Raw genomic sequence first — 16,013 nt, 5'->3', positions numbered from 1 at the left:
TGGCGAATGGTACTACATGTATTTTTGAGAGGCATTCCATGGAAGTGAAATAATTAATTGTCTCGCACTTCTAGTACAGATTTGTCTTGTTGGTTGGTTGTTATGGCGCCACTTCAGTTGTTTGACACTTTGGGGGTGCTTGGCTGTTCACCCGGCATTGACCTTGCGTGAATACTATTACCATTTCAAGGTGCGGTCATGTCCGTAATGATTATGCTGTCAATTGTAGCACGCGACACTTCTCCGTCTTGGACTCTGCCAAACTGTAACTGTCCACAGGCTCGCAAGGGCCCCTAGTCGTATCACATTAAGCTTTCCTGGGGATTCGGGGACAGCGGAGGGCGGGCTTCTGTCTTCGACAAGGTGGAAGAAACATGACATAGGGCTCTGACGGGGAACTGAAAGGCCCCCAAGCAACACTTGCCGAGAGCTCGACTTTAGGTAATTAGCGTGTGTTCAATTTAGACTTGTTCGGTGGGCTTTAGCAGGACGTTCACACAACGAAAAAACTACCGTCGAATAATGCCCGGGATGTTGAGTCGCCAATTGAGGCTGGGGCAGCTAGGGGGCTTCTTGGCTTCCCTCATCGGAATCCACTTTCGAATACCTGCAATTTGAGTGGAAGCTGCGGAGATGGAGAACTGCCAGCGCCAAGCTACCAACCAAGACCCAAGCCTCTGAGTGACGATGCGCGGTCGCTGCCCGAGACACGGCCGGATGGTTCCTACGTGGTGTGTCTGTTCGTCTCTTCTGCCGTTGATCGACTCTGTGTTGTTGATCCATGGATCCTCGCCCCTGGGAGGAGAGTCGTTCGAAACATGAGTATATATCCGGCATCATCCCGCTCTACATCCTGGATTCTCATCAGCATTCCATCACGATCAAAAGTCACAACATTGCCTTGATTCGCACATCTCCCAGCCATATCCAGCCTTGAATCTACTTCAGTCACCAAGAACAACTCCAACAGCCAAAATGCATTTCAACCGCGTCGCCTTGTCTTTTGCTGCCGTCGCCTTCGTCAAGGCCGACCTCCAACTCGACAACGATGACATTCCCACTCAGTGCCAGGCCGTCTGCCGCCCCATCTACGACCTCGGCCAGGCCTGTGAGGTCAACGACGACCTCATCAACAATGACCTGACCGAGGATCGTCTTGAGGCCCAGTGCGTCTGCACAAACAACAGCATCAACGTCTCTCAGTACGCCGCGCTCTGCGCAAGCTGCATGGACCAGAACGTCCAGGACAGAGATGACTTGGATGGTAAGCAGATGAACCAAAACACAAGGTCCCCCAATCTTGTCCTGTACTAACTCACATTGACATAGACATCAACGACATCCTGAGAACCTGCGGCTTCGCCAGCACCTCCTACGCCTCCACCGCATCCTACGCTTCCACTACCCCGTCCGTCTCAGCGGCGCGCCCCACTAACTCGGCCCAACTCACAACCACCATCACCCCCGGCGCCGTCGGCGGCGGATCCTCTTCCCCGACTCAGACCTCCGCGTCCGGATCCGGCAGCAACAACGGCGGCAGCACCACCACCCCGACCACGGCAGGCAGTCAGACTACCCAGACTCCCAATGCTGCGGGTATTGTGTCGCCTCAGGGTCTCGGCCTGATTGGTGCCGCTGCCGTTGGCGCGCTCTTCTTGTAAATTTGGGGATGAGGGGGTTTTGATGAATAATTTGGCTTTTTTCACGAACATCAACAGGAATGAAATCTGCGTTACTGGATCTGGATTGCATTTTAGGCGCTATGGAACATATACCTTAGCATTTACTGTCGTTTCAACTATTTACCACTCATAAGGAGTCTGAGTACTGTGTAATCTCAAAGGTTTCTCGAATAACATCGATCCTTGCAAGTTTTGAGCCCTTTAGATGTTTGCCGAGTGAATTTGACTGTCTCCACTTTTGGGATCCCAAAGAAAGTTAAGCATAGATTAGGATATTCCAGGTAAATTGGTGTTCTTACCATTATTCGTGGCTTCTGTTGCTGAAACCAATGCAGTGTCGAGTAGACTGCCGATTAAATTGTGCTCATGAGTCGCAAAGCTTGACGTTGAGGTATCGACTACAGCGTCTCCTAGCCATGCTGTGTATGATCGGGTTAAATACGGGCGCCAAATTTCGTTCTTGGTGATGCTGATATGGCCAAGCTTCAAATTCCAACATTTGATCGATGCTCGCATCCCAGAGCTGCTAGCTGTGTACAACGCCTAGAACTGTCAGTCACGGGATAATCTTCATCATTTCCCGACTATCTGAACTTACATCCAAATCCTCACTCAAGTTCAGGCCTGATTGATTTTATCGCTGCCAACGCAGACCCAAGAATCATACGGACCAGTGACATTTATCTCCTTGGGGTTGAAGCCCTTGTTGTCCAATAGGCAAATGTCATTAGACCTGGGACCTCCCTTGACGTAGTAGGCATACTTGCACTCGTCGCCGTTAGACAGCGGCCGCCGGCACTTGTCCTGGCAGTCGTAGACGGCTTTGAGGATCTCGGCGGAATAGTGCCCGCGCCTTATGGGCATGTCGACCTTATCGACGAAGCTGTCGTACCAACATAGCTCCCGGTCTCGGGTCGCTGGGACGTACTTGAATCGATCTACTTCAACCGTCGGTTTCGGGCCGGATGAAGTTAAAGTGGGCGCCGAGGCAAGGGTTTTTGCGATGCGCGTGACGGGGGTCGGGTCTTTGGGGGGGCTATCCGCGCAGACGAAGGGAATGAGCAAGCAGATAAGTTGTTGCCACCGCATTTTTGCCGATTTGTCTTTGGGGATTTGTAGGTGAACTGTTTTGAGGCTGGATTTTAGGCGGAGGAAGTACTACACGCGTGTACTAGAAGAACGATGTCGATAGGCAAGTTGCACTTTTATATTGTGCAATTCACTCTATACCTCGAAGGCCGAAAGAAAGTTGAGACGAAACCCTGCCTTGACGGCCGGTTGAGAATTGCGGAGAGCAACAACTTAATCAGTCATTAGCGTACCCAACTTTGTGACGGGACCTCGAGGTTCGGTTTACTTGCGGCTTCTTCTGACTTTTCAGGGAAGACGGTAGTATTTGTTACAAATTCTAGCAGTAACTAGTGATAGATCATGGCCAACCTTTTGGCCTAGATAATATGGTCAACTTCTTTAAAACATCCTTCGAAGTTTTCTTGTAAGAATCTGGGTCTCTGGCATGCTACCTGGTCAGCTGTACGGGTATATGCGGAGCGTAACATGGAAATGGAGTTCATTGCTACACCAAAGCGTTTGATCGCGAAAGTCATGTTCAAAACTGCAACCGCTTACAAACCACACGGCCTTGTTCCCAATCGCACGTCATAGGCTAACATGGAATTAGCTGAAGCGGGGTTATCCATCTCACGTTAGACGGCCCCTCTTCCAAAGTCCCATGTCAAGGCTTTAACTCTCGCATCTCAACACTAACAGCAAGACTGATCTCTGAGGCAAAGTAGCCAACATCTCAAACGATAGTACATGGCACTAGAAACCAGCCAAACATGGTAAGTCTCCCGCATCCATTCAGCGAGATCCCTCGCATCCAATTAACCTATGATCGGCCGGTCGACATTGAACGGCTGCAGCGACTCCCGAACCAGGAGGGGATTAAGGAGGGAGACATCTACATTGCTCGCGATGACTGCAACTCTGGCCTCGCGTTCGGAGGCAACAAGGTGCGCAAGCTCGAGTACGTCTTGGCGGATGCTATCGGCCAAGGTGCGGACACGATAGTCACGACCGGCGGGACCCAGTCGAACCACATGCGCCAGACGGCTGCGGCTGCGGCAAAACTAGGCCTAAAAGTGAGTTTCCCGCCACCTTTGTTAGCTCTCACGTGGTCTGACGGATAGAAAGGTTGCTCTCTTCCCAGTGACTGCTGTTCCATCAGACGATGCAGAATACAAATACGCAGGCAACATCCAGCTCAACTCGATCCTCGGCGCCGAGACCTTCCCGCCAAACACAAGCCAGGACGACGTCATCTCCACCCTCGAAAGCCGCGGGCAGAAGCCCTACGTGATCCCCGCGGGAGCAAGCACGCATCCTCTAGGCGGCCTAGGCTACGCGAGGTGGGCTTTTGAGCTCCTCGAGTGGGAAGACGAGCTCAAAAAGTCTATCTCGAACATCGTAGTCGCAGTCGGATCCGGCTCGACCTTGGGCGGCCTGGTCGCCGGCTTCAAGCTCGCGCAGCAGCTCGGCCGTGATGGTTCGCGGAAGCGACTGGTCGGGTACTCGATTCTGAAGAAGCCTGAGGACGATGTAGCGGGGCTAGTGTTGGACATTGCAAGGACCGCGGCGAAGAAGATTGGGTTGGATCCCGCGTCGATCACGAGGGAGGACTTTGAGATTGACTATGAGTACCTGGGGGGCTCTTACGGTCACCTTGATGAGCGGACGGCGGAGGGCATCAAGGCGCTGGCTAGGACGGAGGGAATCCTGACTGATCCGGTCTACACCGGTAAGGCATTTACTGGGCTGCTGCATACTGCAAAGGCAGGAGGGTTTGATGGAAAAGCCACGTTGTTCTTGCATACCGGTGGCCAGGCAGCTCTGAGTGCGTACCCGAAACTGACGGAGTAAACTCAGTGCTTTTGCTACTCAAGTCAGAGTCATCGAACAAGACTAGAAGTGGTGGATGTTTTGGAAAATGATTTCATATTCTAAGTGGTATCTTTAGACAAAGGGAATAACATGCTTATTCGTCCTCACTCATTCAAGGCATCCCACCTCACTCAACCTCCCTCCATCTCTTCTCCAACGTTCCAATAACATGAGTTCGCGATCCCGACCCATATTCTGCCATGATGGAGTTCGCCTGCTTGCTGTACGAGGCCCCCTGAGCCTCGAATTGATTGGTGAACTCGAATCCAACGCCAGGCATACTATAAACCCCCTGGCTCAGCATAACGACATCCTTAACCTGCCCCATAGCCCGACTCGTCGAGGTCGCAACGTTCGACACACGCTGCTGGCCAAGCGCCATCTGCGCCTCCATAATCATCTGCCGGATCGTAGGCACCGTCTCGACATAGACGGCTCGACGGGCCTTAGATACCCGAAGCAGCTCAGACGGGTCGTTGCGGGCACACACCTGGGCGTAGAGGTTGCGCATGCGCGGGCTGTACATCTCGCACATGAGGCTCGGGGCCGCGGTTCCGCCCTTGAGCGGCATGGCGGCAGCCAGCGTCGTGCCGCGGATGAACTCATGGTAGCACGACGGGCAGATCGTACACTCCTGCCATCCATACCAACGCCTGTCGCGGAAATCCTCGTCGCGCGGGCAGAGCGGCAGGCTGGCGAACTCGAGGGCGTAGGACTCAAGCGGCTGGGTGTCGGCCGTGAAGTGGCACTCGAGAAGCTTCGTCATGTACGGTGCGAAGCGCGGGTTTGCAGGGTTGAAGCAGCACAGGAGCGTCGTGCCGGATGACACGCCACACTTGGGCACGAGAGAGGAGCTCAAGCCGAGAGGTTCGGCGACGGTCGACACACAGGCGGCGCAGATGCCGAACTCGGCCGGGTGGGAGGGGAACGTGTACCACGTCCCGTCCTTGATACCCTGCGGACTGCAGAACTCCTCGGTACAGGCCGCGTCGAGGGCCTTCCAGAAGATGGAGTATTGCTTGGCCTCGGTGGCGCAGGACATTGCGATGCCAATGTTGAAGTGGCCCAGCGCACAGTAGACAAGGCTGCCGTACCGCGAGGCGAGGTTCGTGCCGGCGCCGCACCACTTCCCTTCTTCGCCGGTGCCGGCCACGAAGTCGCAGTAGCACGCGGCGCATACAAGAACGCCGTCGTGGCCTGCGGCCGTGGGGGTGAACCACTTGCGGGAGGTGACGGTAACCTTTTGGCGCTTGGCGCAGGGGGGCATATCCATCCTGGCGAAAGCCTCCTTGGTGAAGCCGATCCAGTCGTCCTTGACCGCCGCCTCTTTGTAGATGTTTTGAATAAAACGGGTGGAAAGGTCGCAGGACCATACATCGTTGGTGGCTTGTCCTGTGGCCTGCTCAAAGTTGGCCGCGAAGCGGTACGGCTGGATGTGGTCCTCGAAGCAGGCCTGGCAGACAACCATGTTTGGCACAGCATTGTTCTTTGGACGGTACCATTTCGCCCCCTCGCTTCCCTTGGCTCCATCGGCACCCCTGCAGTCTGGAACGGCGCTCCTGTGGAGGAGGAAGCTCACGATGTCCTCGATGCGTCCCGTGGCGAGGGTGTTGCGGAGAAGATGGTCCTTAACGCGAGGCTTGCTGAAGCGGCAGACCCGCGGCTTGTTGTCGTCGCAGATCTTGCCCCGGAAGTCGTGCTCGAAACGAGTGCCGACGAGGTGGTCCTCGTAGCACTTCGAGCAGATGGAGAAGTCGGGCGCGGTAGGGTGTGTGTACCACGTCGTGCAAAAGGTGACAGGGCTATCGATGCAGGCGACGACGCCGCGTCCTCGCTTTCTGCTGGGCGGGCTGGCCCTGCGGGAGTTGGCGCGCGGTCTGGTGGGAGACATTGTGAGTTCCTTCTTTAGCTGCTGCTGCTGCTTCAGTTGCGGCGGCGGTCCTCGTGGAGTGAGATCCAACGGCGTCACGGGCTCAGGCGTGGGGTTCGTGGAGGGTGGCGTGAAGCACGATGTGGTGGTGCTGGCGGTGAAGTCGGGGGTAGCAAGTTCGTCGCGAGGTGTCGACGGGGCGGAGTAGATAGTAGACAGCATCGGCGAGGGCGCGAAGCGTAGGTTCTGGAGCGTCTCTTCGAGGTTATCAAAGTCGATCATGCCAGGCCGCCGTTGTTCTGCTGCCCCGGTACTCTTTGCCTTTTCGGGTGGTGTAAGGACTCCATTGGCCGCACTAGCCGGGACACGAGCTGCGACTGCCTTGATTTGCGCTGATGATAGTTGTTGCTGTCCTGCGCCCGCGGGAAAGTAGCCGGCGGACTCCCTCTGCGGCGGTGTCGGCGGTGGCGGAAAGCTGGTAAGGGCGCCGGGCCCGGGGCTGCGGAGGTCGGCTACGCGGCCGACGCCGGATAGAGGGCCTTTCGGAGGTGCTGTAGGGCCACCGGCGCCGGCTTTCGGTGCTGGGCTCGCGGGAGGTGGGACGTTGAAGCTGGTGTAAGAGGGGGGGCTTGGGTTTCCCGTCAACTGCTGCACCGGGGGCTGAAGTTTATGAGCAGAAACCGGGCGGACGGGCTTCGGTGCTGCGATGGGAGTCGTCTGCCTCGCGGGCTTGGAAGCCGGAGCCGGTGCCGTTGCTTTAGTTCCCTTGCTCTTGGATGCCGAGCTGGATACCTTCTCGGTCTGGGGCCGCGAGCTCCGGGCCGGCTGCGGCGGGGCCTGTCGATGGGTCATGCTGCAGTCCACGGGCCGAAATGATGATCAAAATGAAATCTCCACTGCAGCTGAAAAACTTGACGATGGCTTCACCCTCTTTTTGGTCTGGTACGGATGCGGGATGGGACGGTAAGGACAGGCCGCTTGGAAAGTTTCCTCCAACGAAACCAGCAGAAAACGCAGCGAGTATAAGAGCAGACAAGGAAAGGTCTTGCGGGAGTCATGCAACATTGGCCACCCGCTCCGGGACGACGTGCATGTTTAAAGGAAGCTTCCAAAGGGAGAAGAGTTGATTGGCATCAACCTTTCATCTCAAGAGAGCGGCGTCGAGTTGGTGCCCGATGGACGGAATGCCGGGATGTTCGTGGAGATGATCCACACCACCTCATGCCCGACTTGCAGCGATCGCCCTGGGACTGGGGGCTGGAGACCTCGGAGAGGAGACCAAGAGAGCAGAGGGCTTCCTTGACAATTGCTTGACTTGTTGACTAGTAGACCCGTACCGACCTCGTCTTCATTTCCCAATGGCAACGGGAACCTGTTTGGTATTAGTGTTACGGAGACTCGCAGAGCCGAGGACGAACATGAGGCTTTCAGCTTTCAGGCCTCGGTGGTTAGCCATAATTAGAGGAAGAAGAATTCTAGGCTGCATTCCAGGGCTTCGAAAGCTCGGGGATTTTTCCTTCTGGCAATGGCCTTCCTTCGCAAAAAAGAGACGACAAGGGCTTGGACAGGGGCTTTGGCCATGGAATGCTGTGAAAGCACGTTGCTTTGGGCCGTGGGAGTTTGATTATCGGGCGTCAAGAGTTGAGTGTTGTTGTTATTCTCGAAGCTAGCAAGGCTGGAAAGCAGGCTTTTGTCGCTCGTTTCCCCGTTCCGTTCGTTTCCCTTGCCTTTTCAGTTTTCCCATGGGATATTTTCGAGGTTGGGCTCCTCGCAGGGACACCGTTCGGATGAAAAAGTTGAGATGAACGGTCCCTTCATGAATCGCAAACTCTGCTAGTTTGACCAGTTTCCTATCCGCACATACCACTTCCATGACTCTCTCCCAGAGATGAAGTATCCAGCGGTTCCCTTTCCTCTGTACCCTTTACCTCTGCTCCTTGCTCACCTTACCCTGCCGCAGCTTGGATCAAGTGACCACGGCAACGAATATGAGTGAAGCACTGAGGCTCTCTGAAAGATGAGGGGTTTGAGAGTTGGCGCCACTCAACACTTCATCTGTAGCACAGTCCGTTGCCGTCGCGGGAAAGCGGAAGCGATAGTGGTGAGGCAAAGCGCAAAAAAAAAAAACAAAAAAAAAAAGAGCACGCCAAAGCGAACAGATGCGCGGCGCCGACTCATGCACAGCGGACCGTCATCTTGGGAAAGGCAGAGCCTAGAACTTACATGAATCCGTACCGTCTGTTAGAAGAGTGGAGGGGCCAAAGGATCATTTTAAATCACTCTTGGAGGGTTGAGGGGTCGACTCAGACGCAAAGTACGAAACTCGTGGCGCCAGCGCGACAAAGTCAGACTCCCACCCTTCCTTCGCGTCCACCACAAGGTGCTTTCTTTAGCACCCGGTGGCTGGTTCGCACTTCGCAGCTCGCACATGCTTTCGTCTTGTTACCTGTGTGCTTGTCTGGTCTGGATGCGCTAGGACCGTTTCTTTTCGATGAGGGTAGGGGGTAGGGCATCTGCTTGGGGGGCTAACTTGTCGAGGAAAACAGCCCGCCGAGCGTTGTCTTCATTGGCGGTTTTGGGAATGGTGAGTCGGGTCGACCGTCACAGTCGCATTGTATTCCTCGGGTGAGGCAGGCGAACATCCCGAATGTATGGGCAAAACACCACAGCGTTGTTCGCATTCCAGTTCGGCAAGTCGATCTCTGAATATCTTCTCATGATCTTCTCTTTCTTTCACTTTGGATGTTTCGACCTGTTCCAACTCAACTGATTCCTCATGTTGGTTCTCATCTCAGAGAGCCACGAACCAACACCGTCATGATCCTTGCCCCTAAAACCATGGCTCCATGGTGTAGATTGCTTGGACGTGCCAAAGCGGCCTAGTCCGTCACATCATCCCCCAGGCCCGGGAAATTATCACAACAGGGGCACCACCACTTCCGGACTCTGTTATATAGGTCCTTTTATTGATGGGGAAAGCCCAGCAGCAGGGGGGAGGAGAGTTTCCTGAACGGATCATGGATTCGCGGGCAACGGTTGACTCTGTTTGCCCACTTTTCGTTTCTCTCTCGCCTTCATTCTTTCCCTTCCTTCACTCACTCTCATTCATTACGTTTCGCTTCAATTTCATTCCTTCAATTAAAGGCGAAATATCCCACAAAGCGGTTCACTCTTTTTCCGCTCGACGTGTGACGGGCTGGAGTTTGGGATACGGGCAGAGGACCCCAATTCACTCGCGGCAGCGCAGCGCATTGCGCTTCCAGGGCGCGCCCACTTTCGCTCGTTTGAAACAAGGTCGCATTTGTTCGAGATACATTCGTTTCTTTTAAGCCAAGGGTCCAGCAACAGCGAAGCTGCGAAACTTTGTCCTCGTCCCAGGAAGGCCGAGATAATGGTGCGGGATCTCGCCGTATAACCCAACCTACACGCTACGCCAACAGCCTTGCCACAGAAAGAAAGCAACTCTGGCAATTGTTGTCTGCAGGGCCTTACATCGGCAATTGCAATTGCCAACCATTTGCTTGGGCTCGAATAGGAATTGGGCAACACTGGAGAACAGGACATCCAACTGGAGGAATTCAACTAGAGGGATCGGAAACGCCCAGATCAAAGTGGCAACGGGACAGGAATCGTCGGTAACAAGATGATGAACGACCGCCCTCCTCCGCCGGACGAACCGGACCCGGTCGTCCCCCGCGACCTCAAAGCAAAACGCACCGTGCCGTCACCCCGCAAAGCGGCCACCATCCGGAGTGCAAAGGGATCTATATTTGGCAAGGCGTCCATCCCAAGTGTCTACTGGGTCGGCGATGACCCAACGCCGATGAACAATGAAAAGTTTACATTCTATCGCGAGGACACGCCGCCGCTTCCGGATGGCGCCGGCAACGATAAGGCCGCTCGAACGCGGGGGTTTCGGCAGAGCGCTTTCGATCACGACGAGGAGGACAGTGACCGCACGAGGAGACGCAAATGCTGCGGCATGAAGATGTGGGTGTTTTGGCTGCTAGTCGCTCTGATTATTGCGGTTGTTCTCGGAGTTGGCATTGGTGTTGGTGTCGGTATCGGCGCGAATCAGAAGTCGGACCAGAGCGCTGCAACGACGAGGTATGTGTTTTCTCTTGAACTTTGATATGCGCGCGGGCATCTCGATTAACAAAGCTCCAGCTCAACCTCAACGCCCACGCCAACTACAGGCGCAAGCTCGACATCGACAACAATGATCGTGCCCACAATGTCCAGCTCCTCCTCCATGCCACGGAGCAGTAGCGACGCAACAACAACCGCAACCGCATCAACAACGATACCAACCTCGGTTACAACCACCTCCACATCAACACCGTCTCCGATAGCAACCTCGAGCGGCAACGCCATCTGCCCAGACGCAGACAATACCGTCTACAACGTCATCGGCTCCGACAAGCGCTTCCTCCGGCTCTGCGGGCTCGACTACAGCGGCGACGACGGCGCCATCGACATGTCCAACACGCAGGCGAGCACGATGGGCGACTGCATGGAGATTTGCGCAAAGTCGGCCCAGTGTACCGGCGTATCGTGGGGCAACGTCATGATCAATGGCGCCGCGGAACTTCGGTGCTGGTTGAAGAGAGACTTGAAAAAGTCGCACTCGGCGGTGGAGAACTGGAATTTTGCCGTCTTGTTATGATGAAGAAGATTTTTGTAGATATTTTGGAAACAAACCTAATGATAATGTCAAATGCGAGGAAACATTGAGATACCACGTGGAAGCGGGCGTATAGCTTCAACGAGGGGAATGAAAGTACTAATTATATTTCTCCTTTACGTCTGATACTCTTTGAAAAGGCCGTCAAATCCCAGTAACGTCATGATTCTCATTACTTCCTCCTCAATCAAGGTATTAACTAGAGCCAATAAAACTTTCCATTCCCTATCTCCATTACTTCCTACAGATTCCGGTTCTTCAGTCAAAGGCGCACACCGCAAGCGTCAAACCAGCTCTTACTGAATAGCAGCAACAACAAATCCTGCCATAGCCGCTGCCGCAACAACCGCCCCAGTCTCCATGGGCCTAGCGGCAGCGTTGTGCGATCCGATACCCCCCGACCCGCCGCCGTTGACCGGCCCCGCGCTGGTAATCTGCGCCACGACGGAGCTACACTGATCCGTACCCGTAGGCAAAACGTCAACGGCGCCAGGAACGTCGCTGCAAGCCTGCCACAGCGCGCGGAAGTCGGTGATATGCTTGTCCCTCCACGAGGTGTACGATGACGCGTAGGTTGAGTACGCGGAGCCGATGGACCCCGTGATGGTCGGGTCGGAGCAGGCGTCCGTAATGGTCACTGAGAGCGCAATGTAGGCGGCCACGTCGGCGGGCGGCGTGGGCACCCCGTCGGTGATCTTGGGCAAGAGAGAGGTTGCGACGGAGTTGCAGGCGTTGAGGTCGCGGCGGTCCTTGATGGCTGCGTTGGCGGCTGCTATGGCTTCGCTGGCGCGGTTTGGTACGTCGATGGCTTGGAGGGCGTTTCCTGATGCGCAGAGGGCTGCGAGAAGGTAGGTTGAGGGACGCATTTTGAGTGTATGTGAGATCGTGTGAATGTAGGTGATGGGTTGTCGCCAAAGTGCTGGGTGATTGACGGGTTGATATGGCCGCGGGCGATGTCTGAGCCGTGGGCACGGGCGAGAGGAGGCGATGGTGAGTGATGACGGTGATCTATGAGGTGAATGAACGTTCTGATGTCGTCCGGTCCTTAATCTCCTACTTGGGAAAGAGTGACGGTCGTCTTATATCGAATCTACCGACGCACTTGTGCCTCGAATTGTGTATGTGAGCTTGGCGGGAGGCTGACGGTCCGCCCTTTGGTTTCACCCAGTGAGGTATATGGCTAGATTCGTATACCTTCAGGAGGCCAACTGATCGTGGCGATCCCTGAGCTGCATGAGTACCAGGAACCATGCAGGCTTCTTCTGAAGCATCTCAAGAAAAGTTGCGTCACAAAATTCTTACCCTCATTCGTTTGGAATGGCAAAGGCACACTGCCTGGCATCCTCGGCCCGCCCTCTCATCATCTCGTGCCGGGAAACCTGTAAAACACGCCCCTACGCTCAGCCACCGCTACGCCGGACGCGTTTAGAAGAGCTTGATGGAGGCGGGACATTAGCGTCAAAGCAAAAGTGTCAGGAATGGGTGGCACTCTTATTGGCATGTGTGTGAAGGCCGGGGAATGAGACATTTCGCGCTCTAGCGTTTTGGCGCTGGGCAAATGTCGGTGCCTGTTCCCATTTCTTGCTCCCATTCAGCCCTAATCCCATAGGGATTCTGTGAAATCTCGACGTCTTCATGTCCACTCTCTGCTTGGTGTGGCTTCTTCATGTCTCATGGGACATCTGCCTTGCCGGCTGACGGTTTCTCCTCGTACGCCTCTTGGTGGTTGAAAGTGCCAACGCTTCGACGATCCGTGACACCGCCGGAAGAGGCAACGATGGGAACGTGCTGGCCAACCCTGACGGCAAACACACGATGAACACCGCCATGTTGCTTTGACCGTGCAAAAAAGCTGACATTTTCTCTAAATCGAAATCAATCCGATGTTCGGCGAATTATGGCATTCCGCATCTCTGGGTATTCTTCCTCCTTGCCTAAGTCATAGGTATCTCGTACGTCACCCTGTATCCCCGTGTCTTTCCTTTTCGTCCCAGTTCTTACTCAAGGTTCACCACTCGCATGAAACAAATTTGTCCTCATGATCCCTCCGATGTCCGACTTTCCAGCTCTGTGGCACACTCCTTGACCTCCTTCGAATGTCGAGCATAGGACTCAAAGATGCCCATGAAGGGGATAATGAGTAAGAACAGTGGGACGAGCTGGCTGAATACGATCTCATCATCGTCACTGGCTCCTTCTAAGAGCACGCGTGCGGCCCATCGATCGAAGAGCAGAGACCATAACCCAAATGTGAAATAACCGGTCAGTCCAAGCAGCGTCCCGGTTTCAGACGCGATAAAGTACCACAAGCCAAGGGGCAAAGTTTTCAGCACCTTCCACACCTTGTTTTCTGTCCATCGCTTGAAAACCACTTCTGGGTTCAGAACGTTGACTGGCTGGCCTTGCTTGTCAATAAGGAACCTCCTGATGTGGTCCATCCAGTAGATACGACCAGTACGCCAAGTGAGGAAAATCTGTACGGCATAAAAGTACGACATTAAGACCATGTTGGCCACCATCTGGTTCCAAGGTCCACCCCCCTTTTCCTCGACTAACATGCAATCCATCGGGCAGCTCAAGTAGGCATAGGCCATTTCGAACCCAGTGGCCCAGAACGCGAACATGAGGAATGCAAATGTGGAGACCATCAATAGGATCCGGAGGGCGCGACTGAGACGTGCTGCAAGTTCGGTTTGCTCGCGATTGTAACGATCCGGATGCGTTCTCTTGACACTATCTCTCATGTTTCGAGTGACTACCAGCGATAGCAGGTGAGAGTTGGTACAGAACCATGCGAGGTCAGTGACGATGAGAAAATGGTAAACCGAGATCTTGCGTTGGGCTATCTCTGTGAATCCGGCAACTAAAATGGCGAGGCCTGTCACAAGCTGAAGGTCGCTAAAAGTATTGACGAGATCGTAGGCGATGAGAGCTTGTAAGTCAGGGTTGACACCCATCCGATACATGAAGTGGCGGAGAGGCTCAGATATGCGTCTGCGAACAAACCGGTCGACCGGATTGAATGTCTGTCGCTGTTCGTTGGTACGTCCGACGATGAAGCAGTATATTGATAAACATAGAGTAAAGAAAGCAGTCATAGTGAACGCAATCACTACCTGGACACAGTGAACAAAATCAGCAAAACAATCATGTTGAATCTGGGTGTCTGGAATTTCTAACTCACACACTTCCCCGCGATATCCGGCTTTGGTTCCATTTTCGGGCAATCACAATTATTGTAGTAAAGACATGGGAATTGCTCGAAATCGTGGACGCTCATCTGGTAATTGTCGCTTGCAGTGTCGTTCCAGCAGGTCACAAAGGCTTCTGGGAAGGAGTCGGAGTTCGCCTTCATGAACTCCGTGATATTATCAGGCAGAGGCTTCATTTTGTTTGATTTTCGAGGAGTTGGGCCAGATTGCTGGTCAATCTTTGCCGTATTCTGTCTTGACTCTTAGGTAGATGGGATAGCAAACTTGGCCAAGGGGACCGGGTCAGGCATTTTATAGCTCGGCATCGACGTGCTAGTCAACAATTGGGAGACACAATCACATCACGGCTTGAATAATTCGCCCAAAAAACTACCAGATACACAACGTGGCATCGTTGAATTGCCGATAAAGCGCCGCGCGCGCCAACGCCGGCTCCGGAATGTTTCAACGCCACAGCTATACTAGGAGAACTTACACCTCAGCTCTCGGCCACAAAGGCCCCCATCCAAAGGCTGAAGAAGCCTGCACTGCTTGCGACTCGAATTACATGCCCGACTTTCCGAGCTGAAATCCAAAAGGCTGTGATGTCTTGTATGGCTCTTTCTGCCAAGAGTCACTTGACGTGAGCGTCGCACGGCTGAGATGACGATAGCCCGGAAGCATGGATTCTGGGTACGTCGATCCCGGTCGGGACGTCCCGAGACGGAGGCTACGGCGCCAGTATCCACATGACTGCCGGTGGATGTCTGTGTCTCGAGGCTACCCCTTTGGATCTGTGGTCTCGTCTCCAAGCTCGGGCGAAACCCGAGATTCATGGTTCATGTACCTTGACTACCTACCTTAGCTAGTAAAGTGCCCAACTGTGTAAACAGTTGACTCCTATCCTCCACTCCGGCCTCTCTTTCCTACCAGGTCTTGCTACTCTGCGTGCCACAGTGCAAGGTTCTGCGGCTGAGTGGTTATCCTGCTTGAAACTGTGTCGATGTTAAAGGTTTTGGCACAATTCCTCCTTGGATGCGGACGATGTTTCCATTTTGTCCCCCCCGAACACTGAACCCTTGGTGAGAGTTGGTACCCGCAAAATTGCGGGATCATAAAAGTAAGTTCAACAGACATTTTGGTAACGGTTACACCTTGATAGAAAGAAGAACCGAGAGGTCTATAAAAGGGCAAGGAGCCCGAAAAAGTCTCCCCTGCTCGGAGGAGCTTTTCCCCTCACAATTATGATGCTCTTAGCATATTGCAACTTTGTTGCGAGGGTTTAGACTTTCAGTATCTCATGGAACCGTGTTGGAAATATTCGACACGTTCTGGCATGACATACCTTTGGCCACTGGGGCCAGTCGACAGTGTCGGCTTTGAGCGGAGTGAAGAGTGATTGCGACATTTGTCTGCTTCTGGTGGTATGGCGGTCTGGCGGGTTGCCATCCAGGAAGGCTCGATCCTCTCTCCACTATCACGGGCCTCTCGTTCCACGCTCGTACATGGGTTTAGACATACGGGAACGGTGATGAAATATCGATCATGGAGCAGCTTTTTCTCTTGATGGAGGAATGCATCAGACTCGCGAGGTCATATTCTGAGTTCTGCTGTCCTAGTCCTTCTCCTTGGGATTTGCGTCC

The 16,013-nt window shown here is 54.1% G+C and overlaps 7 protein-coding genes across 7 annotated transcripts; 3 read left to right on the top strand and 4 right to left on the bottom strand.

Moving 5' to 3' along the window:
- The first annotated feature begins 747 nt into the window (after positions 1–747).
- BDP81DRAFT_359000 (uncharacterized protein) lies at positions 748–1,880 on the top strand. Its single transcript, XM_060586372.1, has 2 exons — positions 748–1,264; positions 1,330–1,880. The coding sequence occupies exons 1-2, from the start codon at positions 976–978 to the stop codon at positions 1,659–1,661; spliced, it is 621 nt and encodes a 206-aa protein (XP_060439658.1). The 5' UTR covers positions 748–975; the 3' UTR covers positions 1,662–1,880.
- A 420-nt stretch (positions 1,881–2,300) lies between these two features.
- Positions 2,301–2,771, bottom strand: BDP81DRAFT_454444 (uncharacterized protein; the record flags this gene model as incomplete). The annotated part of the gene is made up of 1 exon (XM_060592948.1): positions 2,301–2,771. The coding sequence occupies one exon, from the start codon at positions 2,769–2,771 to the stop codon at positions 2,301–2,303; it is 471 nt and encodes a 156-aa protein (XP_060439657.1).
- Positions 2,772–3,438: 667 nt separating this feature from the next.
- On the top strand, positions 3,439–4,678 carry BDP81DRAFT_120306 (1-aminocyclopropane-1-carboxylate deaminase). The gene is made up of 2 exons (XM_060581594.1): positions 3,439–3,826; positions 3,879–4,678. Exons 1-2 carry the CDS (start codon positions 3,524–3,526, stop codon positions 4,602–4,604), a joined length of 1,029 nt encoding a protein of 342 aa, XP_060439656.1. The 5' UTR covers positions 3,439–3,523; the 3' UTR covers positions 4,605–4,678.
- Positions 4,679–4,752: 74 nt separating this feature from the next.
- BDP81DRAFT_465276 (uncharacterized protein) lies at positions 4,753–7,347 on the bottom strand (the record flags this gene model as incomplete). Its single annotated transcript, XM_060594263.1, has 2 exons — positions 4,753–7,105; positions 7,142–7,347. 2 exons carry the CDS (start codon positions 7,345–7,347, stop codon positions 4,753–4,755), a joined length of 2,559 nt encoding a protein of 852 aa, XP_060439655.1.
- A 2,791-nt stretch (positions 7,348–10,138) lies between these two features.
- BDP81DRAFT_454441 (uncharacterized protein) lies at positions 10,139–11,161 on the top strand (the record flags this gene model as incomplete). The annotated part of the gene is made up of 2 exons (XM_060592947.1): positions 10,139–10,602; positions 10,663–11,161. 2 exons carry the CDS (start codon positions 10,139–10,141, stop codon positions 11,159–11,161), a joined length of 963 nt encoding a protein of 320 aa, XP_060439654.1.
- Positions 11,162–11,475: 314 nt separating this feature from the next.
- BDP81DRAFT_454440 (uncharacterized protein) lies at positions 11,476–12,045 on the bottom strand (the record flags this gene model as incomplete). The annotated part of the gene is made up of 1 exon (XM_060592946.1): positions 11,476–12,045. One exon carries the CDS (start codon positions 12,043–12,045, stop codon positions 11,476–11,478), a length of 570 nt encoding a protein of 189 aa, XP_060439653.1.
- Positions 12,046–12,872: 827 nt separating this feature from the next.
- BDP81DRAFT_439271 (uncharacterized protein) lies at positions 12,873–14,631 on the bottom strand. Its single transcript, XM_060591390.1, has 2 exons — positions 14,364–14,631; positions 12,873–14,295 (listed from the first exon to the last, which is right to left on the bottom strand). Exons 1-2 carry the CDS (start codon positions 14,565–14,567, stop codon positions 13,216–13,218), a joined length of 1,284 nt encoding a protein of 427 aa, XP_060439652.1. The 5' UTR covers positions 14,568–14,631; the 3' UTR covers positions 12,873–13,215.
- Positions 14,632–16,013: the final 1,382 nt, after the last annotated feature.

The sequence above is a fragment of the Colletotrichum phormii genome (genome assembly GCF_030913505.1).
Source record: "Colletotrichum phormii strain CBS 102054 chromosome Unknown BDP81scaffold_28, whole genome shotgun sequence".
NCBI lineage: Eukaryota > Fungi > Ascomycota > Sordariomycetes > Glomerellales > Glomerellaceae > Colletotrichum > Colletotrichum phormii.
This window is presented reverse-complemented; position numbering and strand designations above follow the sequence as displayed.